The 25,375-nt window shown below is 43.6% G+C and overlaps 1 protein-coding gene across 5 annotated transcripts in view; it reads right to left on the minus strand.

Annotated features, from left to right (window-relative positions):
* LOC137521124 (pre-B-cell leukemia transcription factor 1) overlaps nucleotides 1–25,375 on the minus strand; it is a 233,481-nt gene that overhangs the window by 51,192 nt on the left and 156,914 nt on the right. For all 5 annotated transcript variants that reach the window (XM_068239962.1, XM_068239961.1, XM_068239960.1 and 2 more), the window contains exon 3: nucleotides 2,086–2,330. In XM_068239962.1, the coding sequence (XP_068096063.1) occupies nucleotides 2,086–2,330 (245 nt within the window). The remainder of the gene's footprint in view (nucleotides 1–2,085; nucleotides 2,331–25,375) is intronic.

Genomic DNA, 25,375 nt, shown 5'->3' on the forward strand with positions numbered 1-25,375 from the left:
AGGTTCGCCCATGATGCCAAGTGAGGCAACTTCCTTAGGTGGCAGAAGTCTGGGGGCAGCACCAGGCATTGAAGACTGTGCCTGGCCAACCTATACTGGGGGAAACTGTGCCTGGCTAACCTATACTGGGGGCAAATGTACCTAGCTACTAACACTGGGGGCCTGTAGTGGCTACCTACCTATACTGAGGGTGTTTTTTGGGGGGCTCACCGCAGCTATAACGCGCAGTGCAAATTGTCGGGGTGCTGTGCAAGAATTCCAATTGGGGTGGTAGTAGGGGAATGCATCTCACAAGTTTACCTCAAGCAGCAAAAAGTCTAGAACCGGCCCTGATAATGCCCCAGTGTCAATGTAGCCAAAAGAAACAAAAATAACCATTTGATATAATTATGTATTCAATGATAATCAAGTTAATTTTTAAATCCAGCTGGTGTCGGTGCCTTAAAACGTCTTTTTATCTGCTTCATTATCCCCTGCGATGTACAATCGGTATGGCCCTCCTTAGGGCTTGTTTCCACAAGTGCAGCGCAGGAGCCATGCGTTGGCGCAGCTCTGCATTGCATGAGACTCCCCCGGGTATGGCACTTGCGATCCCATTCATGATAATGAATGGGATCGTGCGCGCAATTGCCCCAAAATACGTGCAACCCTGCACTGAAAGTGCGCATATGGAAACTAGCCCTCAACAAAAAGGTAGCTACATAACCCTTTTATGTGTCCAAAAAGCAAACCCATAATGCATCACTTCAGAACTTTTTGTGCCCAACTAAAGCTTTATAGCACACCAAGGGCCATATGCAATTCACTTTTTCACCTGAGTTTTTTCCTGAGAAATAATTTTTCATTTTTTATTTAAAATATCTTTCCATCACTTTCAAGCTAAAAAAAAAAAGTACCAAAAAGTAGGTGAAAAAGTCATCTCAAAATTATTTTGAGCATTTTCTTTTCTCAGGAGAAAAAGTTAATTGCATATGGGCCCAACATAGTTTTACTAATGCATCGTGTAGTTACACTTTGTTGGCCAGAGATGCATAATATGCAGCCTTTGCCTTCTGTAAGGGGTTCCATACTGCTGTCTGTAAATATCGTAAATATTTCCTGCATGGTTTGTTAATATGTCATACTTTTCACTCCATAAAACTCACCTGACCACGAGACACACCTAGGTTTAGCGGAGGTAGACCAGGAGAAAAATATTCTAAACCTAGTGTGTCTTCAGGGTGCAGAGGAATCTTATGAAGCATCTCCCCCTTGCTAAGCTAACAGTGCTCCCCTGGGGGCCCCAGCTGAGTAGCGGTAGCTGAGCGCACTCACCTATCTGCCCAGCATGCTCCCTCCTGTCTGTATCTGCAATCTTCATTCTTGTTGGCGCCCCTTACAGTATAAAAGTATGTGCGTGCTGCTGGGTAATGATGATGGGGCACCAGTAAGAATGAAGACAGGAAGGAGTGCATCGAACAAGTGCCACTATATTCTGCAGGGGCCCCGGGGAGCACTGCTAGCTTGGGATGGTAGAGACAGTTTGTGAGGCGACCTGGCGCTGGCCCTACTACAATGTATTCTTTGGTCCATAAGACATACAGGCATTTTCCCCCCACTTTAGAGGCAATATAGTAAAATAACACCTTTAGCTTTCTTTAGACTCCATATTAGCCTCCATAGTCTTCTCATATACAATATTTCAGCCCTGTACAGTGTTCTCCCCAGAATTTTTTTCCAGACAGGTGGCAATAAAAAGTAGCCGGGTGGGGCAATATGAGAGAATGCAGGGCCAGTGCTTCTGTGAGCAACTCTGCTTACAGCATAGGAGGAGGTGAGCCGATGACAGCCGGGTGCTTATCAAAACTAGCGGGGTGGAGCACTCGGGTAAAAGAGCCTGGGGAGAACACTGCCTGTATTTAGCGGTCTACCTCAAGTTCAGTATTCAGAAAAGTTTAGTGAAACTACACTGGCAGAAACTAAAGCAATGAAATCAATGCATCACAATCTGTGTGGTCGTAGATCATATTATCAGTTTGGGTCACCCAATCTTGTATTTCAGCACGGTCATCTAGACAGACTCATCTTCCTCAGATCATCCTTTACCTGTTCATATTTTTCTAACTCTGTGTGGTAGATCTGTCGGATCTGGGATAATTTTGCTCTGTAATCTGAATGTTCCACTGAGTTGTCTGACCCGGCTCCACCTGAGGCAGCGGCTGCTGCTGCGGCTGCTGCAGATCCGCCTCCCTTTTCAGGGCCCGCTACGCCTTCCGCCAGGAGCATGTTATCCAATCTCATCAGCTGTGGATCTGCTGGCTCCTCCTCCTGTGCGCCCCGAATACTCAGCACTGAAAGGAAAGGAGAGATAGGGGTTCATGAGTACAGAGAACCAATGATACATTTACAACTACAGCTTTAAAGTGCAATCTTTAAATTGTAAAACCTTAAAGTACAGCCTGATCAATAAAGAAAAACACATTACAGAACCCAGACCTCCCAATTAGATACACAAAGTAAGTCCACCGCTGTATTTGCCAGAAATTAAGTATTCTTCAGAGATATGCCACTTGTCAGCTATCCTGCCAAGGGCTTTCAGTCATCTACTATGCACTCCCGTGTCAGTCCAGAGGACCTTTCAGCTATCTTGACAGAGTGGTGAACGAATGCAGAAACAATAGGTTGGAAGACTAAAAAAACACAGGTACTCTTCTCTCTGAGGCTTTACAGAAACCCCTGATTGTGGCATAAAGGAGGAAACTTGAAGCCATTTTTCAGTCAGACTTTATGCAGACACGAATCTCATAAAAAAAGATAAATTCAGTAATGCCCTATAACTGCAATAGTGGTTAAATTGCTCAGATAAGCTAAGCCCTCATTCTACATATGTAAAAATACTGGCTGCTTGCAGTTATTAGGCCACATATACTTTTAGATTTATAAATAGAACAGACAACCTTGCAAAAGCAGACCTGTGAGGCTGTAAAGTCAGAAAGTGTGGAGTGGATTAGCAGCTCTGATAAACGGGCCCCAGTGGAGTAAATACAAGGTAACAGCACACACAGGAGTCCTGGCATGGAACAATCTCCAAGTTACATATAACTTTCTGGTACAATTCTGCATGTTCTGACAAAACTGTTCATTTAGTGAACACAATCAGTTTTCTAGTATCTCACAGAAAAAGCATGGATGGCAGTGTTACAATGTAGCTTCAGTATTGTTTTGAGCTTATTGTCGCAGCCTCCACTAGGGGTCTCTGTTTCTATTATCACGGCATGCATAGAAATGCATCGGTTCACTTACTAGCATGTCACAAGGATCAGCCAGATTTATAAAGGATTTCATTCACATCACAACAACCAGTACTCACTCCCCTTCCATAACCCTGCATTTCATCCACAAGTAAGCAGTAATCCATCCCCTTCCACAGCCCTGCATTTCATCCACAACTGAGCACTACTCCCTCCCCTTCCACAGCCCTGCATTTCATCCACACCTGAGCACTACTCCATCCCCTTCCACAGCCCTGCATTTCATCCACACCTGAACACTACTCCATCCCCTTCCACAGCCATGCATTTCATCCACACCTGAGCACTACTCCATCCCCTTCCACAGCCCTGCATTTCATCCACAACTCCATCCCCATCCCTGCATTTCATCAACAAGTAAGCAGTACTCCATCCCCTGCCACAGGCCTGCATTTCATCCACAACTGAGCACTACTCCATCCCCTTCCACAGCCCTGCATTTCATCCACACCTGAGCACTACTCCATCCCCTTCCACAGCCCTGCATTTCATCCACAACTCCATCCCCATTCACATCCCTGCATTTCATCAACAAGTAAGCAGTACTCCATCCTCTTCCACAGCCCTGCATTTCATCCACACCTGAGCACTACTCCATCCCCTTCTACAGCCCTGCATTTCATCAACAACTGAGCAGTACCGGTACTTAGCCCACAACCAACTGGTACTCACTCCACACCTAGCTAGCAGTGATCACTCCACTTCCTTGGATCTAGTACTTTCTCCACTTCCCTTGCTTTATATTCCAGCAATAACTAACCACCACTTCCTCACATCTGAGGTCTATCTAAATCCATCAGAACTCTGTCCCCTTACCCAGCACCATTTGCCAACTAATCAGTACTCACCCCTCTCCACCATGTCTACCTTCCAATCACAAGTAAATAGTCCTCATGCCCCTTCCCAAGCAGAATATGTCAATAAATAATTAGCCAAAGCTCACTTCCCTTCTTCTGTATACTAGATTGAAGACTGTTCAGGGGCCGGCCCTTACTTGACAACAGCTTAGCATAAAAGGGGCAAGAAAGGCTGCTCCTGGGACAGCTTTTAATATAGACTATTCAAGTCCTAAAGTGACACGTGAGCCATGCTTGTGATCTGCACACCCCTGTCCAAAAAAGCGACCACACCATTTCCTGTTAAATCTAAGTAGTTTTCTGAGTCACCTATTTAGTTACCAGTACAAAACACATTCCTCTCAATAAAGATGAATACAAAATAAGAAGGGATGGTTAGATGTCCCCAATAATCTCTCTACAGCACACCCTGTAGCTAGTTTGCTTTCAGTTCACACACTGAATACTGCATTGTTGGTGTGATAGTGTTCAGCTCCATTCATTGAGCATATATCAATTGCACCAAAAATCAAACGTACAGGAAAGTGATTGCGTTTTTCCTGTGGGCTTCACATTTTGTAGTGGGAAAAAAAACCTTAAAGTGAACCAGAGACGAAGCACCCTCATGTATTTTACCATATATATCAGTGAGGACATTAGAGAAAACACCTACCCTTCTCTCTGCTACTTTTTTAACTGTTCAGCTTGCTTCTCATCAGGCATGATAAAATCCACGACTGAGCATTGTCTGGCTTTGCTTAGGAATTATTATAGCTGAGTCTGTGTTCTCTGGTGTCTTTTCAAGCCCAAGCATGCCCTCTTGTGGCTCTGCTCAGCAATCATTATAGCTGAGTCATTATAGCAAAGCCAGACTGAATGCTCAGTCGGGGATTTTATCAGGGCTGATTAGAAGCAAGCTGAACAGTTAAAAATGAAACAGAGAGCAGGGTAGGTGTTTTCTCTAATGTTCCCACTGATATATATGGTAAATACATGAGGGTGCTTAGTCTCTGGTTCCCTTTAAATGCTCAGCAATCCACACTGATCTCCTGGGAAGACTGCAATTGATATTTCTAGTGCCCACTCAGTCCTGCACATAACTATGAAGACCCATAGAATAGCTAGGCCTTATTATGAGGTGATTGAGAAGTCTAAAAATACAGATACCGTAATGGCAGCAAAGGCCAGCGACAGAGGGAAACATTTAAAGGGCACCTGAAATGAGAGTTATATGGAGGATGCCATATTTCCTATTAAACAATACCAGTTTCCTGGTGTCCTGCTGATCTCAGCAGGATCACTCTACAGCAGTGTCTGAATCACACACCTGAAACAAGCATGCAGCTAATCCACTCAAACATCTGATCTGCATGCTTGTTCAGGGTCTATGACTACAGTAAAAGTATTAGAGGCAGATGATCAGCAGAACAGCCAGGCAATTTGCATTATTAATATGGCAGCCTCCATATTTTTCTCACTTCAGGTGTCTTTTAAATCGAGTGCAGAGAAGATCCTTTCTGATGATTTTTAGCACATGACTGGATGGCTGAGGTGTCCCAAGACAAGAACAAGATACTTTTGCACCCAAGACAATGACTTTAAGTTTGCCCCACCCTTAATCTGTCCAGTCCCTGAAAAATTCACATGCATGTGGCCGAATAGCAATCTAAACTAACTATAAAGATATGGTTAAACAAATACTACCATTATATCCATAGGAACAAACCAATGCATGCATGGCACAGGGTACTTACAGCAAAATCTGTGCTAGCTGCACTACAAGAGTTACAATAGTACTAAATAACCAGAGGCCAGTGCCTATATCAGTGATGGCTAACCTTAGCACCCCAGCTGTGACAAAACAACAAATCACATCATGCCTCTGCCTCCCTGAGTTATGCATAGAGCTGTCAGAGTATTGCAATGCCTTATGGGAATTGTAGTTCCACCACAGCTGGAGTGCCAAGGTTAGCCATCACTGGCTTATATGGATTTAACTGTTTCACATGGAATTGTGGTTTCTCTCAGCAAGGATGGTTTTAGGTCAACATTTACATGTTAGCAATGTACTTGGAGGCCCCTAAGAAGCTCAGGACATTGGGCTATTACCCACGTTATCTCACTGGAAACTTTTTTTTTACTGTAAAACTATTTTAATTTAGCTATATATGAAAAGTCTGAAGATAGGTTAGCACAAACTTGACAATAGTTACGGGGCCCTGGTGGGGATGGGGACCCCCCTTCTCCAGAAAAACATAACAAAAACACTTGTCTGCACTTTTCTTTCTGAAGAAGGGGATCCACCAGAGCCCCAAAACAATTGTCAAGCTTGTATTGACAAATGCAATAAACCATTACTGCTTTTAAATGTGTGCTAACCTATCTGGATTTTTCCTATTGACGTGTCTTAGCACCCAAGGTTATGCAACCCTGCACGGGTAAGCTGTGCCACTCCAAAAAAACCTCTTTTCAATGTAAGACTATGGTCTGGACAAAACAATTATAACAATCCAGGACATTTTTAGGAGCAATTGAAGTGGTGTTTATACAGGCGACACACGGAAATCGCTTGCTTGGTCTTGGAACCGGGAGGAGACCAATAAGGGTAAAAATGCTCAGACACATCCCTCTGATCAAGCAAGATTAGCATCTCTGTTGCCTGGCCCGCCAGTCAGCCATGACCCCTGCCTTTAGTACAACACCACCAGGTGTTTTAAAAAGCAGAAATCTTTCCTTGATCTTCTCAAATCTGAACTAAAGGGCTCCATACACTGAGCCGATTAGCGGCCGATTTCGATAGATTTTAATCGATCTGACATGCTGGAAAATCTAGGTCGATCTGTTGAGATTGCTTATCATTTTGCATTGGACCTAATGGAAATCTGATCGCATAAAAATGCCATCAGATCGATTTTCAATCTATTGGAAATCTGTTCCCAGTAAAAAATGTTCCTAAACACATCAGATAGATCAGAAATCTATCTGCTGATCTATCTGCTGAAAATCTAACGAGTGCATGGCCACCTTAAGTTTGATATGTGGTGGGTAAACTCTAAGCTCAAGTGCTTACAATAAAGTTTCTGATGAGATGAGGAGACCCTGATTACATTAACAGACTTAAAGGGGCCCATACAACTAACGATTTTCCCGCCGATATACGGCCGATTCGATCACAGTGATCGAATTGGCTGTGAAATCGCTGCGCACACCGCTGACAGAACGATCGATTTCCGTCCGAAATTGATCGTTCCTGTCGATTCGTTCTGTGCGGAAGATTTCTCTCGATCGCTGGCGGGTCGGGAGTGCGTTGATAGCGGCGTTCGAATGCCCGATGACCGACGCAATACAGCTGGTATACATTACCTGTTCCGGCCGGCGCGAGTCCCCGCGGTCTTCTTTCCGCGCTGGGTTCCGGACCGGCTGCTGCTACACAGAACTTCCTGTCCCGGCAGGAAGTTTAAACAGTAGAGCGCCCTCTACTGTTTAAACTTCCCCTGGACAGAAAGTTCAGTAGCTGCAGGAACGGTCTGGAGCCCGGAGCAGAGAAGAAGGACCAGGAGACTCGCGCCGGCCGGAACAGGTAATTTATGCGAGGGGTGGGGGGATTGGAGGTTGGGGGGCAGCTGCAGCTCCACAGATTGTGATCGGTTTCAGGCTGCAATCGATTCACAATCTGTTTGCAGGAGGCCATACGATCCCTCTCTGATCAGATTCGATCAGAGAGGGATCTATCTGTTGGTCGAATCTGATGACAAATCGACCAGTGTATGGCCACCTTAAGACTGCCTTGTGTGAAAAATATTAGCAATCTCTGTTTTGGCGTGTGAAATGGAGACAGTACACAAAACACACACATATATATATAATGTTTGGCTGTTTATTCCATTGTGCAGACAGATTCTGTAATGAATCAAATTCTGTCCACTCCCCCAGCCGGTATCGCTGCTCTGTTCCTGTCATTATCCACTCGCTTGTTCACGTATCTGAAGACAATAACATCGCAGAACAGGCCGGCCGCTGCCTGCAGGAAACTCTTCATGTTGTTGTCAAAAAAGAAGGTAGAAATCATAATTGTACAATAAAAAAAAAGCCTAGCAATTTAGGCAAATTGCTATATCTGTATTTTTTTGTGTGTTAGGAATAAAATTTCCTTGAGGTGACGCGGTTAAATCTTTTGTTTCTTTTGAAGCCAAATTGCATGGGTCGCTCTCTGTGCCAATCCACTTGAGAAACACTAACAAAGGCCATTTCTGTGTTAGGGACGGATCGGTGGCAGCTTTTCATGAATACATGAGAATAATTTGGTCTGCTGCATGCTGAGAGCTGGGGCACAGCTCTACATACTGTATTACTGGCGTCTGCTGGGAAAATATCCAGCCAGAGGAGAAAGGAGAAGGGAGGGAGACGGGGGATTAGCAGGGAGATAAAAGAGGAGGAGAAAGAAGGAACAGAAGAACAAGCAGAAGGAAAGATGGAGCAAGAGGAAGAAGGAGACGGCAAAAATGCCATAAACTAAGCAGCGCAAAAGTCAATAAGCGCCGCTTAGTTTTTACCAGCAGGAGATGCAGAAACGTTACACATATACAAGTGCAGACATCCTTCTCGTCACTCCAACATCCCCTCCCCAGACAGGCTCACACTTCTTATATTTGATAAACAACTTGATTAGCTGAGATTTGGAACACTAACACACCACCTAGACAAAGCGCAAAGTCACAAGTCATCAGTGTCAGACAGGCTGCAGAGTGCTGCACAGAAAACGGAACAAGCCACCTATAGCCAGCACTGCTCAACAGTATATTAATTGGGATTGTGTTGGAAAGCAATAATGCACTTGCATGACCTTCCTGGGTATAGACACAGGTTTGCCGGATTCTGAGTCATGCCACTGTCATAAGTAACAACTGCATGTAGCACTGCCCAGCGGTAAAGCATGTATAGGAATAGGGACATAGCACAAATGAACCATAAAATGGCCACATCAGGTGATAAACTAATCACACATGCACCTTTAGTAGAATTACTGCCAGTGATGTGCCTATTGCCAAGTGACTCAATACTTCCAAACCCTCATCCACCAGAGGTCTCAGTTGGCCCCAGCTTATGTCTTGGGAACACTAATGATAACATTTCTCTGGTATGGTTCCTGCCTCCTCCAATTTCAATAAAAGCCTGTCACTTGTTTTAATTTACAGGTTGGTGCCATTTAATTATTACACATTATTGAGGATCCATTGGAGGAATTTCACACCATCATTCAGATTTCATAGTGTCCATAGACAGCTGGTCTGGAGAATCAGACAGACCTATCTTGTCATTTGCAATTAAACAAGCCTCTGTTGGTACGGATGCCTCTGTTTATAAATATCAGTAAAACACTCCAGGAAGCCACCAGATTGAATGACTGTCACACCGGATCTGGAGTCTTGCGCTCTGGCTGGTGTGGGCTCTTTAATGGCAACTGTCTTGTTAGCAAAGGTAGGCAGCTTCCTGGCATTTCAGAGGAGACACTGGGGGAAGCCTCCTTGTCACCAGTCACTGCACAAGACATGTAGAGGTGACAGCGAAGTGACACTGCTTCCCAGCTGCCCGAGCCCTCTCTCCTGCTATGGGTAATATTCAGCATCATGTGTATATGTGTGTGGCAGCTTTCACAAGGCTATGCACTTTTGACTGGCATTGAGTTTATGTGAAAGTAATTAACAGTAATTAATCCTTAATTACAGTAATTAGTAGAGTCGCAGTAAATTAAGCCACATCTGGAGCAGATGAGGGCTTCTGAATGGCATGGATGCTACAGGCTAGGTGAGGAGGAGATATCGGGATAGAAGAGCCCAGGCTTGTAATACAGCATAAAAGCAGCAAGACAACAACACCACCAGAGTCAGGCAGCAAAAACACAGTCAGGCTGAAAAACAACTAAGCAGGACTTATATTTACACAAATCACATTTCACGGTTTACTGACTACACCTTCACAATGCTGCTAATAAAACTATTGATATAACGTGATCAAGAAATGTAAATTTTGTAAAAGTAAATTTTGTCTTCAGCTACCTGCAAGACATTCACTGGTTGTTGGGTGATCTGGCTGTTTATGGTCATACAGACAACTGGAGTCCTGTAGGTGCACCTAACCTGTCAGCCATGACCCCACACCAGGAAAAATGACTGGCCTGGGATGGATTTTCCCAACTTGCAATGCTATATTTACTTGTCTGCTTATCTTCCTCTCCCCATCCTTAGAAAAAGACATGAGGAATCAGCCGAGCCTACATGTACTGGTATGTACAATTATAGCTTATGCTTTATGGCAGTCAAATCACATTTTCCCATATACAGTAGAATACAGAATGCCTGTAGGTAGCTTTTCTCCCTATGCCCTCACTTCTGCTACTTTTGCTTTACTTTCTTGACTTTAACCACTCAAAACCCCTCTCTAGGCTGCTTTGTATTTTTATGTTACAAACCTCCTCTAAAACTACTAATTTAACAATAAAAAATTATATTTAAAAAAAAGTGCAGAAATAACTTAAAGGACAACTGTGTTTATTTCCTTTTAAACAACACCAGTTGCCTGGCTATCTTACTGACCCTCTGCCTCTAAAAGGTGGCCATACACTTATTGATTTGCAGCAGATTCGACCATCAGATAGATTTCTATCAGATGCCTGTAAAGTGGAATCTGACAGGAATCTGATGTGTGCCACACACTAGGATGCACAGAATGAAATCTATAGGAAATCGATCTAAGGCCTGGTGCACACCAAAACCCGCTAGCAGATCCGCAAAATGCTAGCAGATTGTGAAACGCTTTTTCTTATTTTTCTGTAGCGTTTCAGCTAGCGTTTTGCAGTTTTGTGTAGTGGTTTTGGTGTAGTAGATTTCATATATTGTTACAGTAAAGCTGTTACTGAACAGCTTCTGTAACAAAAACGCCGGCAAAACCGCTCTGAACAGGCGTTTTTCAGAGCGGTTTGCGTTTTTCCTATACTTAACATTGAGGCAGAAACGCATCCGAAATCCAAAAAATGCCTCACCCCGGGAGGATTCGTTTCTGCAAAACGCCTCCCGCTCTGGTGTGAACCACCCCATTGAGATACATTGACCAAGCGGATCCGCAGCCGCAAGCGGCTGCAGAAACGCTGAAAAAGCCGCTCGGTGTGCACCAGCCCTAAATGCATTATTGGACCATTAGATCCAAATCAAGTCTATGGGCCATGGATCTGCTGCCAGCATCAGCTCGACCTAGATTTTCCATCCTGTCAGATAGATCAAATCGATCGAAATCAGCCGCAAAACGATCGATTAATAGATTTTAAAGAATAGATTTCTATAGAATGGATCGATGGCTGAAATCGAACAGTGTATGGGCCCCTTAATACTTTTAGCCATAGACCCTAAACAAGCACATGCAGATCAGGCATTTCTGACATTGTCAGATCTGACAAGATTAGCTGCATGCTTGTTTATGGTGTGTTTCAGACACTTCTGCAGTCACATAGACCAGCAGGGCTGCCAAGCAACTGGTATTGTTTAAAAGGAAATAAATATGGCAGCCTTCATATATACCTCACTACAGTTGTCCTTTAATTGTAGGATCCGCAATGAGATCACAAAATGACCAGCTTTTTACCCTCAGAGACTGGGAGGCCAGAGAACCAACCTCCTCACTTGTCTCCAATAGGAGAGGGGTTGACAAATCCCTTGGCTATACCACTCTCCTGAGCTGTGATTGGGAGAGGTGGGAGTAATGCTTCATACACACTTGAGATAAAAGTCTTTGTAAAAGGCAAGATCACAGACCAATTTTACCCCCTTCCATGTAGTAGAGAGCTTACTCTACACAGTCTATTCTATGGAGCCGAACTCCCCATCAGATAAAATCTTTGCAAGATGCTGCACACACAGATGCTGTACACACTCAAAAGATCATTATCTGCAAAAGATCTGTTCCTGCAAAATATCCATTCCTGCAAAATGCATTCATAGTCTATGAGATCTGCAGATCCTCATACACACCTTGTTTAACAGACTTCATCTGCATATCTGGCAATCATCTGCAGATCTGAAAATCCATCCTGGTGGATCTGATCTGCAGACGATTGTCTGTTAAACAAGGTGTGTATGAGGATCTGCAGATATCAGACTATGAATGCATTTTGCAGGAACGGATCTTTTGCAGGAAACGATCTTTTGCAGATAATGATCTTTTGAATGTGTACGGGCATCTTTGTGTGCAGCATCTTGCAAAGATTTCTATCTGATGGGGAGTTCAGCTCCATAGAATATACTGTGTAGAGTATGGCTCTCATACTACATGGAAGGGGGTAAAATTGGTCTGTGATCTTGCCTTTTCCAAAGACTTTTATCTCAAGTGTGTATGAAGCATAAGCCTCACCACCTCTTCTTACAGCTGGTCATACACGATATTATTTTTTGCCCAATTGAACATTCGATTAGACAAAAACATGGTATTGGGCAAAAATTGTGTTTTCCATAGGCACACTGAATGACATTACAATCAACACTGCAAGAACCGCAATGATAGTTCTTGGAGATGTTGATTGTAATGTTGATCTCGATGATGAACTGTGGTGCGGTTTAATAGTATACTACCAGCTTAAAGAGACACTGAAGCGAGACTAAATCTCGCTTCAGCTCTCATATATAGCAGGGGCACATGTGCCCCTGCTAAAACGCCGCTATCCCGCGGCTAAACGGGGGTCCCTTCACCCCCAACCCACCCCCTGCAAAAGTTGGTCGCTAGGTTGGTCGTAGATTAGCCCTTCCTGGAGGCAGGGCTAACGGCTGCAGCCCTGCCTCCAGTCGCGTCTATCAGACGCGCATCGCCGCCTCTCCCCTGCCCCTCTCAGTGAAGGAAGACTGAGAGGGGCGGGGGAGAGGTGGAGATACGCGTCTGACAGACACGCGTGGGGCAGATCTATTCTCGCTTCAGACTCTCTTTAAAGGAAACCTAATCTGAGAGGGATATGGATGTTTCCTTTTAAACAATACCAGTTGCCTGGAAGAACAAAGAGAAATCGAGAGCCCGATATGGTGTAGTATTGTTAAGTTGGTTGTGGTTAAAAGCAAAATATTTAGATATACTCACAAACATGGGTTACCCATAGGCAACCACTTCAAGTGCAGGTGGGGAGTATTAGAACCTGACCCCACTCAGGTTTTTAAGATGTCGCTCTCTGTAGATAGGAAACAGGGTAGCACCCCTCCACCGAGGGTGGACTCAAGATTTAAGCAAGGCTTGGTGTACAGAGGTGCCAGAGTAGAATAAAAACGTTTAAAAACCGTCTAAAAGAGGGGGATGTTCAGTTGGACTTACCTCCCTCAAAAATATAAAACTCAACTGAGTCACAATATATCAATACAAAAATATTTTATTGAACTCCACTTAGTGCAATGCGTTTCGCAGGTGTGGTCCTGCTTCATCAGGCAAACAGGAGTATAACTCAATGGGTCTAGATGCAGAAGTGAGCGCTCACTTCTGCATCTAGACCCATTGAGTTATACTCCTGTTTGCCTGATGAAGCAGGACCACACCTGCGAAACGCGTTGCACTAAGTTGAGTTCAATAAAATATTTTTGTATTGATATATTGTGACTCAATTGAGTTTTATATTTTTGAGGGAGGTAAGTCCACCTGAACATCCCCCTCTTTTAGACGGTTTTTAAACGTTTTTATTCTACTCTGGCGCCTCTGTACACCAAGCCTTGCTGAAATACCAGTTGCCTGGCAGTCCTGCTGATCTCTTTGGTTGCAATAGTGGCTGAATTACAGACCTGAAACAAGCATAAAGCTAATCCAGTCTGACTACAGTCAGAGAACCTGATTGGCATGCTTGTTCAGGGGCTGTGGCTGAAAGTATTAGAGACACGGGATCAGCAGGAGAGTCAGGCAAATGGTATTATTTTAAAAGGAAAAATCCACCTCCTCAGTTTAGGTTACCTTTAAGCAAGAGGTATATAAAGGCTGCCATATTTGTTTCCTTTTAAACAATACCAGTTGCTTGGCAGTCCTGCTGATCTCTGGCTGCAGTATTTTCTGAATTACAAACCTGAAACAAGCATGCAGCTAATCTTGTCTGATTTGCATGCATGTTCAGGGTGTACGACTAAATGTATTAGAGGCAGAGGATGAACAGGACTGCCAGGCAACTGTTATAGTTTAAAAGGAAATAAATATGGCAGCCTTCATATCCCTTTCACTTCATGTTCTCTTTAAAAGGTATTTCTCTTACTACAGACACCTAACAGGATTACTGAGATCAGTGATCACATAAGCATGCTACGCATTTTTAATTAGACTTTTTTAATACTATATAACTGGGAGTGGGAAGGGAGAGATCATTTTTGTTTAAAGAGACTCCGTAACAAAAATTGCATCCTGTTTTTTATCATCCTACAAGTTCCAAAAGCTATTCTAATGTGTTCTGGCTTACTGCAGCACGTTTTACTATCACCATCTCTGTAATAAATCAACTTATCTCTCTCTTGTCAGACTTGTCGGCCTGTGTCTGGAAGGCTGCCAAGTTCTTCAGTGTTGTGGTTCTGTGATGCATCTCCCCCTCCAGGCCCCTCTCTGCACACTGCCTGTGTATTATTTAGATTAGGGCAGCTTCTCTCTTCTCTCTTATCTTTTACAAGCTGGATAAATCCTCCTCTGAGCTGGCTGGGCTTTCACATACTGAGGAATTACATACAGGCAGAGCTGTCTGCACTCTGCAGGAAGAAACAGCCTGACACTTCAGTGGAAGATAGCTGCAGGGGGAAAGAAACACACAAATGATCTCTTGAGATTCAAAAGGAAGGGTGTATACAGCCTGCTTGTGTATAAATGTATTTTCTATGTGTGGACATACTGTACATCAACCTACTTCCTGTTTTGGTGGCCATTTTGTTTGTTTATAAACAAACTTTTAAAAACTGTTTTTAACCACTTTTAATGCGGCGGGGAGCGGTGAAATTGTGACAGAGGGTAATAGGAGATGTCCCCTAACGCACTGGTACGTTTACTTTTGTGCGATTTTAACAATACAGATTCTCTTTAACGTATCTGTCAGGGGTAATTCCAAAAACAGATTTTTTTTTTTAAATCAGGAAACCCTAAAATATTGCAAATGAATGTTTCTTTGAGAAATAAGCCTGCTGGACTGTCTGGCAAGATGTTGTGTGTTTAGGCCAGATCTTAAGCTGAATACCCCCCTCCCAAGGCAAGAAGGTAGCGATGACCCACGATGACGAGCGCACCCTGATTCATCTACCTGCCGGCGGACATATACAACGTCACATGATGAGTGTGAACGAGAGTTCAAGCCATCACAGTACTTTGCACGGGAATTGTCGGGGATCTTAAAAATCAGCTTCTTTTTGTTAAAGTGCCCCTGTTACAAACATGAGCAATGCAAACTGAGCATATGGTAATAAAATGCAACACAAAGGTTCCCTGCAGTGAAAACTAAATGAAAATGGAAAGTTCATAAGATACTGGCTGCTGAATACTATGTTAATTTTGACTTTTCTTGTAAAAGTTAATATTTTATCCGCCCCCTTCTAGCTTCCATTATGTTCTTTTTGGCTCTTTGTGTCAAGACTCAGCACAATATATTCTCTCCACAACTGGGCAGCCTCAGTCACTGGGTACACTGCAGTTATGACACTTCCTCAGGGGCTAACCTTTCCTTATGCACCTCCGAGAATTGCAACCCATTTCCCATGTTCACATTAACTACTGGCATACTACAGAGACTGTAAAACCACCATATTAGGAAGTGTTACATATATTTTTGCAATTAGTAATTACAAAAAATAATGGAGGCTGTTATTGTGTGTGTGTGTATATATATATATATATATATATATATATATATATATATATATATATATATATATATATATATATATATATATATATATATTTACCACAAGTACAGAAGAACCAGTTCCAGTGACTATGAGGAAAACAACAAAAATGTATAAGTTAGCTGCCTGCTGTAGTTTTGAAAGAAACTTGGCTATCTGACTCCTAGTGGCCACCACTTTAAGTATGGCAATCTAATAACAGGTGAACAAAGGCAGCGATTGGTATGGAGGTTACACTTCTTTATAAATTGGGTCACAAGCATCCAGTCACAGAATTACGCTCTTCCTGTAGCTGGACATTTGAAGCCAACACAACTGAATTTTACTACAGATATTCGTCACTAAGCCACCAAAGTGTTCAGACCTATACACTCATATTGGACAGGTATGCGGACAATAAACCTATGGGAACTCATGGGTATTAAATATGACTGAATACCGGTTTTGCATGCTTACAATAGATTTAGAAATATTTCTGAAAACTTCTTTCTGCTGTTGAACACAGTATGTACATGGGGGAGTTAAATGGCCTTTCAGAAGTTTCTCCACGCATCCTGTTGTGTTAAGCTAGGTTCACTCAATAGTAGTTTTGAAGGGGTGGAAGTGGGTAGAGGACTTACAACGGCTATGAGATTGGAGTGTGTCCTCCACCACCTCTATGAACTTTCATCTTAGGATAAGGACACCTGAACTGAGAGGAATATGGAGGCTGTAATTGGAAGAATTGGGAGACCTAAAAACCATATCCTCAATGGTGCATTACAATACCAATAATATAACCATATAAGTACAAGGATATATAGTAAAAAAAAGTATTTTTGAAGAGATAAAGAAGTTTCCAGATGATCTTACATGTTAATGTATCAAAAAGTTCTTTTGTAAAAACAGAGTTCACAAATCTTCAAGCGAAATCATCTTTGCAAACAACATCCCATTATCAAGTACCAAAGACTTATGTTGAAATATGCAATTGTCACCTTTTTAAACAATAGCATATTTCAACATATGTCTTTGGTACTTGATAATGGGATGTTGTTTGCAAAGATGATTTCGCTTGAAGATTTGTGAACTCTTTGATACATTAAAATGTAAGATCGTCTTGAAACTTCTTTGTCTCTTCAAAAATACTTTTAAATAAATATTCTTGTACTTCTAGGGATATGGAGGCTGCCATATTTATTACCTTTTAAACAATACCAGTCACTTGGCACCCTACTTATCTTTTTAGCTGCAGTAGTGTCTAAATCACACACCTGAAACAAGTCAGACTTCAGCCAGAAACACCTAATCTGCATGCTGGTTCAGGGTCTATGTCTATAAATCCTGGAGGCAGGGAATAAGGACATATGTCAGCGTCCATACTCCTCTAAGTTCAGGGGTCCTTTAAACTTGGCTGCGGTTGCCGATAAAGTCTTTGCTGGAGGGATTGAGTTCTGATCCCTGCCAGGTGATGGTCCTTGTATGTTGCTAGAAGGCTTTAGGCAGTAAGTAGCCATTTACAGCTAATGGCCCATACTCACGAGGGACTTTTGTCGCCTCAACACGCGGCGCGCGCGTGTTGCGGCGACAGGTCGCCCGTGAGTATGGGCCGTCGCACGCGCGCGCACCCCGAACTGTCGCCCGCCGCTCATGTCGCCATGCGATTGAAAGTTTCAATCGCATGGCGACAGTCGCCGCCGCACCTCCCCCGCAACTGTCGCTAGTCCGCGTGAGTACGCGGACTAGCGACAGCAACCTCCATTGTATCAAATGGAGCTTCCGGCGGGGGGAGGAGGAACGTCGGCGACAGCTTCCGCCTCGCCGCTGGTCCCTCTTCCGCGTGTGTACGCGGAGGGACCTGGCGAGAAGCTGTCGCCGGCCTGTCGCCCACACGCTCACGTGTGCTGGCGACAGGCAACATTTGCAGCCCGTGAGTACGGGCCTTAAGACACAGACTGGATTTTGTAATTAAAACAACACCATTGCTATTGAAGCTGTAGCATAAACAATATGTTTCTTTCCTTTTTTCCTGACTCAAAATAGACTCGGCCTGTTGGCTAAAGAAAAACACAAAACATTTTTTTTAAAGTTATAAATGAGAAATATTATTGCTATTTAATGCTCAGTCCAATTACAGTTCATGGAGTTCTCCCATAAGGCGATCAAACACATTAATTTTTCCCATCGATATCCAGCAGATTAGATCACTACAATGCCAGAAATCAATGCTGCGAGCAACCCAAGCAATCGTTTGTTCAATCGATTCTTGGTGAAAACAATCCCATAGCTTTGCACTGCATTGATTTTATGCTGAATCTATGCCTTGTGTGGCAGTAATAGATCCTCTCAGATCAGATTTGATCTGACAGGGATCTATCTGATGGTTGAATCTGGTGGCCTTCTATATGTGTATGGTCATCTTTATGCTGGGAATACACCATACAATTTTCTGTTAAGGCGCTTACATATGCCCGATTCCTGCCCGCGGGGCGGATCTGATGACCCGTTGTTTGCAGGAATCAGGCGTGTGTACGCGCCTTTAGATTTACCTGCCGGAGAGATGATTTCCAACATGTTGGAAATGATCTAACCATCTATCTGCCTAGCAATTAAGCATTGTTCTGCTCAGCAGGAGATAACAGAAGACAATGCACCAGAGATAATCTAACAGAAAATCTAAAGGCTCATACACACGTCGGATTTTCGTAAACGGCCGGTCATTTGAACGTCAAATCTGGCCAGGCGGATCGCTCAAGTCCAGTCTTATCAGCTGAATGACAGACTGTACACACGCCCGATTTGACTTCCAAACGACCGGTCGTTTACGAAAATCCGACGTATGTATGTACCTTAACAGAAAAAGCTAACAGAAAATTGTATGTTGTATTCCCAGCATAGGCGAGCCAAGCATGGACAATAAAAGCAGCTCCTGATTGTATGCTACTGCTGTACTTTGATTGTTAATGCCTAATCAAATTCCCTCAGATTTCTCCTGAAAGACTGATTGTGCGATTGCTCTGCTGATTTTCTAATTCTTGGTGCAGTACAAGGACATGCTGATCAATAACTACCTTGGCTGACACATTCACTTGTGCTCCAATCATACTTTTGATAGAAAAAAAGAGCCAGAATTTATCTGAAAGTTACTCAAAAGTTAATCAAAATCTATTAAATTTATCACACCTGCTGGAATTATATATGTGCGATTGTGCATTGGGATGCATTATGCATGACTAGTAGACCCAAGCCTGTTTAAAAACGGGCTCTAGGTCTTTTTACTGCTGCCGCCAGTCACTGCGCATGCGCACGTCCGCATCCGCCACCCGCACCCGCCGCGCGAACACAATCGTCCACCCACCCACCTTCCTCCCTGGTCCCGTCCAGCTGTTATAACAGGGACCCTGCATAACTGCTGGACGCAGCAACACTGGGTAATTATTATATAGGATTGTGCATTGGGAAGCATTATGTGCTGTTGTGCATTGGGAAGCATTATGTGTGATTGTGCATTGAGAAGCATTATGTGTGATTTGCACTGGTAAGCACTATGTGTGATTGTGAATTGGGAAGCACTATGTGTGATTGTGCTTTGGAAAGCATTATGTGTGATTGTGCATTGGGAAGCATCATGTGTGATTGTGCATTGGGAAGCGTTATGTGCGATTGTGCATTGGGAAGCGTTATGTGCGATTGTGCATTGGGAAGCGTTATGTGCGATTGTGCATTGGGAAGCATTATGTGTGATTGTGCATTGGGAAGCATCATGTGTGATTGTGCATTGGGAAGCATTATGTGCAATTGTGCATTGGGAAGCATTATGTGCGATTGTGCATTGGGAAGCATTATGTGTGATTGTGCATTGGGAAGCATCATGTGTGATTGTGCATTGGGAAGCATTATGTGCAATTGTGCATTGGGAAGCATTATGTGCGATTGTGCATTGAGAAGCATCATGTGCGATTGTGCATTGGGAAGCATTATGTGTGATTGTGCATTGGGAAGCATTATGTGTGACTAGTAGACCCAGCCCGTTTAAAAACGGGCTCTAGGTTTACGGCCGCCGCGGCCAGTGCGCACGCAACCGCCGCACGCCGAGCGTGCGCTTGATGCAGACGCGCACCCGCACCTGCCCACCTCGCTCGCTCGCACCCACCTTGCTCGCCCGCCCAGCTCCCTGGTCCCAGCTGTCAGTTACTGCACACATGCGCAGTAACAAAAATCCTGGAACACAGGGACAAAACTGCTGGACGCAGCGACACTTAGCTTTTATTAGGTAGGATTGTGCATTGGGAAGAATTATGATTGTGCATTGGGAAGCATTATTATTATTATTGATTTATAAAGCGCCAACATGTTCCGTGGCGCTGTACAAAGTAAATTATGTGCAGTTGTGCGTTGGGAAGCATTATGTGTGATTGTGCATTGGGAAGCATTATGTATGATTGTGCATTGGGAAGCATTATGTGCGATTGTGCATTGGGAAGCATTATGTGTGATTGTGCATTGGAAAGCATTATGTATGATTGTGCATTGGGAAGAATTATGATTGTGCATTGGGAAGCATTATGTGCGATTGTGCATTGGGAAGCATTATGTGTGATTGTGCGATTGTGCATTGGGAAGCATTATGTGTGATTGTGCATTAGGAAGTATTATGTGTGATTGTGCATTGGGAAGCATTATGTGCGATTGCGCATTGGGAAGCATTATGTGCGATTGTGCATTGGGAATCATTATGTGCGATTGCGCATTGGGAAGCATGATGTGCGATTGCGCATTGGGAAGCATTATGTGCGATTGTGTGATTGCGCATTGGGAAGCATTATGTGCGATTGCGCATTGGGAAGCATTATGTGCGATTGCGCATTTGGAAGCATTATATGCATTTTCACATTGCAAAAAACGCACACAATTTTTGGCAAGTGTGACCACTGCCTCAGACCTTCCTCTCCTCAGGCAGAAAATGCAGCCTAAAGCCACTGTAGTGTGAATGACCGTTCATGACTTTTCTATGGAGAGCTCACTATGATGCTCACTATATGCAGGATGACCATGAGTAATGCATGTCTGATGGGCTCCAATTTGCGGTTATAAATGGCACATACAAGGCCTGTGTTAATTGCATGCCTGCTGGTTTAACCCCGCTACTGGTGGGACCGTGGCATGTGCCCTTTTTGCCTATTTATGTAAAAGGCCACGCTGCAGAAAAAACGCAACTTCAAATGAAACAAAATGACAATGATGTATGGAGGGAAGCAGTAAGCGTCTGGCCAAACTGAAGGAATGTCATACATATGAAATAATGTCGGGAACAAAGGGACCTGGATAAGGCTCCTTTATTTATTTATTTTAACCACCAGACACCCCCACCTCTCCCCAGACTGCGAGTCCGCCTGGCACATCTCGCCAAACCCTCGGGATACATTTCTAAAGCTGAAAAGGTTTTCCCTCATCTGGACTGTTCGAATTAATTACACACTTTAATGACATGAATTATTAATTTGATTCTGACTCTGCAGCTTCTGATTATCCTGCGCTGCCGACTATACAATTCCAGCTTCATTAAAACATCACCAGCTGCCTCCCAGACCGGCATTAAATAGTGAGAGCAATAATCAGATTATGTCCCTGGCAGAGAATACCCAGCACAGGCCTCAATAACACAATATGCTCTTATTACACTTATTCCTTTACACAGCAATCTAGCAAAACAGCCCTCACTGCCCTAAACAACTGGCTGTGTTATTAGACATACTGCTTATGGTGAAATGCCCTCATGCCATTAGACTGCTTATTATGCAGCAAGGCTGGAGTAGCCAGAGCAATTTCTATACATACAATCATTCAGCTTCAGCGTAGACAATGACATATCCCAACTGTCCTTGTGAAATGACCCAGGTCACAGTAGTGCTATCTCCAGTATGTGCCTACAACCCATAAATATGTTAATATCTTCATTTGTTCTGTCCCCTTCAGAGACCACCGCAGCCCCGATTGACAGATGTGTTGTGAGACCCCTGAGTTGCGGTGACCTTGTGCGATGACCCATTCTATTCGGTAAGAATATGTCACAGCATATTAAAGTCACCCACTCAAGAGTCAGAGAAGCTAGCAATCTAATCAGATAGAGCTAGTGCTGCCTTCAGTGCCTGCCTCCATTGGAGGATGGAAGGAGCGTGTACAGGCCCCAGGGATGTGAGGTAAGGAAATGAATCGGCCCTTTAATCTCAGCCTCGGGGTAGGAGCACAATTAAAGTGGGAGATATCCTTGTGAGGAGGCGTTACTGACACAGCCACGTCTGATTATAACGAGCCGTGAAAAGGTCAGAGCCTGAAGATGCGGCAACTCTGGCTGGATGCACAGCCACAAATACTCATTACACTGATCACACATGGACATTTCAAATCCTTACTGGGACAGCACAGCAGTGGCCCATAATGGTTCTGTAGCCTTTATGTACACCTGGATTTACAAGATTTACTTACACTAGGGCTGTCAAACCTAGTGCAAAATGCAACAGTGTGCAGCCAATGGTCAAGAAGCAGTTTTGGTTAGCCTGGCCATCCTTATGCAGACACACGCTTATTCCTGAAAGCTAGCCACGGGTTAGTGTGCACCATTTCCTGCGCCCAGTTGTCTTCTATAAACTCATGTGACTGCAGCTTTTGAACTGGAGGTTTACCAGCCATGCATACAATACAGTATACGTATGGCTCGCACACAGCTGCAAAGAGGTAAGATAAATAACCATACAAACAGGAGAAGGAAACAAACTGCTGATTTCCAGGCTCACAATTTTCTACTTCTTCCACAGAACACACTAATTTAAAGGACAGTAATGTAAGTAATGACAATCCATATTACTGCTCTGGTTGGAGGGGTAAAATACGGGAGAGGGCTGTGGCTATCAATGTGTTTACATCAGCACAAGGCTGTGTGTAAAGCAAATGTACAGATGCAAGAAGAAACCTGTTGACCCAAGCAGTCATTTGGGGATTCAGGCTACCAGTGGACATACAGACATGCTGCTTAGCCTGTACTGAACAGCTTGTTATGACCTATGGAGAAGGGATGGGGAAAAGCAGAAGACAAATGTTAACTGCAGTGAAACAAATAGCAGTGGGATAAGCATTTGTCAAACTGGCAGATCACACAATCATAGCCCCCAACTGTGCCAATTCTGGTGGGACAGTCCTGTTTTTAGAGGCTCTGTCCCACAACCCGACCCTTTACTATGAAGTCCCGGGCTGCAGAATGGCAGTGGCTGGCCAGTTTGAAGAAATGCTGCTGCTATGCAGAGAGACGGAAGCAGATTGGACATGCTAAAAATTATTGCACAATCAGTCTCTATGATAAGAAAATTGTATCGTGTGCATCCAGCATTAGGCTGTGGTGGGACATCATGAGACCTAAAAGGGGCGTGGCTTAAGGGTCCCTCTTTCATATGTTTAAAAGTTGGGAGATATGCAGATGTCAAGGCACACATTTGCACCCTACATGATCAGACTGGTTGTTTTAGGTGTGTATTTAGCTCACAAAATTAATGTATTCAACTGGCAAATTTCCCATTTGTGCAAATCTACTTGCAATAGGGATCAAAATATCACATCTCAATAGAGTTATCCTGTTAACATGCACTTTATTTTTGGCAAAGCCAACCTGTTCATGTTCTGAGCAGACTCTCCCGGCAGCACTGCCCACAGATAAATGTCATGAGAAATATTAGGCTGCCACTCCTGAATAGGAAATGTTGGATGCCTGTGTACCACTGGAAGTCTGGATACAACAACAGTCTCCCACCTGGAATAGAAGTGTATATAACGAAAGTCAGAAAACCTAATCCACTTTCTGCAGGTCAAGGTCTCAGAAACCGTTGCAGACAGAATATCCACTCTGCAGTCAGGAAACTATCATTTTTATACATTTTTGACAGAGGTAAACAATGGCTGCTTCCTACTTCTCTCATGAATGTATAAATATTAACTGTACACAAAGGTATTTATGGTCTGTGGAAAATGTTTCTGCAGTTATGAACCACTGTAGAACTCGGATGACAAATTGAGGTTCAGTAATAAACATTCAATTAAGGTTCTCAGTCCTTTAAGACTTTGGGAAAATAAAGTGAGGGAAAGTCCTTGAGGTCCCAGAGAAAAAGTGAGGGAAAGTCCTGGAGGTGTCAGGGACAAAGTAAGTGAAGGTCCTTGAGGTGTCAGGGACAGAAAGTGAGGGAAAGTCCTGGAGGGGTCAGGGACAGAAAGTGAGGGAAGGTCTTTGGGGTATCAGGGACAGAGAGTGATGGAAAGTCCTGGAGGTGTCAGGGACAGAAAGTGAGGGAAGGTCCTTGAGGTGTCAGACATTTTCACCATGATATGATTGACAAAGTATGGCCATTTTCACCTCTATGGTGGCTTCCACCTTCCAGCGTCACACCTTGCTAAAGAAACTACTCTAGTCTAATAAGTCACATGAGTGGCTGCACTTACTCTTAACTAGAAAACATTCTCTAGTTATTTATACAATAAGCAAATCAATCACTGAGAACATTTCCTCCTCATGAACCTACATAAGGAATTAGAGTTGTGATAGGGTCTACACGAAATTTAAAGGTGCATTCCATGAAATGTCACTGTATTGGGTACTTTACAGGGACTGAATTTGCAATTTATACCTTTTCAATATAGCATACATGAGCTGAACTGGTATTTAAGCTCTGTCTAGCTACATGGCTGACTCATGTTTGAATGAGTCTAGAAAAAAAGCAGAGAAAGCAATTATATGTATTAAGCTACATACTTACCGAACGACGTTGGAAGATGGCTCTTCCAACGAAGTCCCACGACAAACGACCCCGATCCATCTACCTGCTGGCAGGTATACGGGACATTACATGACGGGCTTGAACCAGAGTTCAATCGATTGCGCACTTTGCGCGGGAGTCCTCAGGGATCTACCCGTTCTGAACCGCTGCGTCATTTTCTTAACAATGCCTGATTGCCGCAGGGGGCAACTTCATTTAACATGGTTCTGTTTAACAATGTTTCCCGACGTCGAGTAACATCGCCACAGGCATCGGCCAGTGGGTATGGAGCTTTACAGCTTGAAGAACAATTGTGTTATTTTTAAGACAACAGAGGCTGTCCTCTGTCCTAACGGCATTGGTCGGTCCATTTTTTGGTAAATTGAGTCATTAGTGGCCACCTTAAAATCATGCTTCCTCTCAACTACTTTAGGCCCTGCCAACATAGTGACCAAAATAAAGAATGCACAATAGACAAGCACAGAGTTCCAGGTCAGCACACCTTTTCGAGATGCAAAGTTTTCAATTTATTGCTTCATAAGCACATGTAAATTACAATTGTTTCGAGGCCACGGCGGGTCCCCTTCTTCAGA

Source organism: Hyperolius riggenbachi, chromosome 6 (assembly GCF_040937935.1).
Source record: "Hyperolius riggenbachi isolate aHypRig1 chromosome 6, aHypRig1.pri, whole genome shotgun sequence".
Taxonomy (NCBI): domain Eukaryota; kingdom Metazoa; phylum Chordata; class Amphibia; order Anura; family Hyperoliidae; genus Hyperolius; species Hyperolius riggenbachi.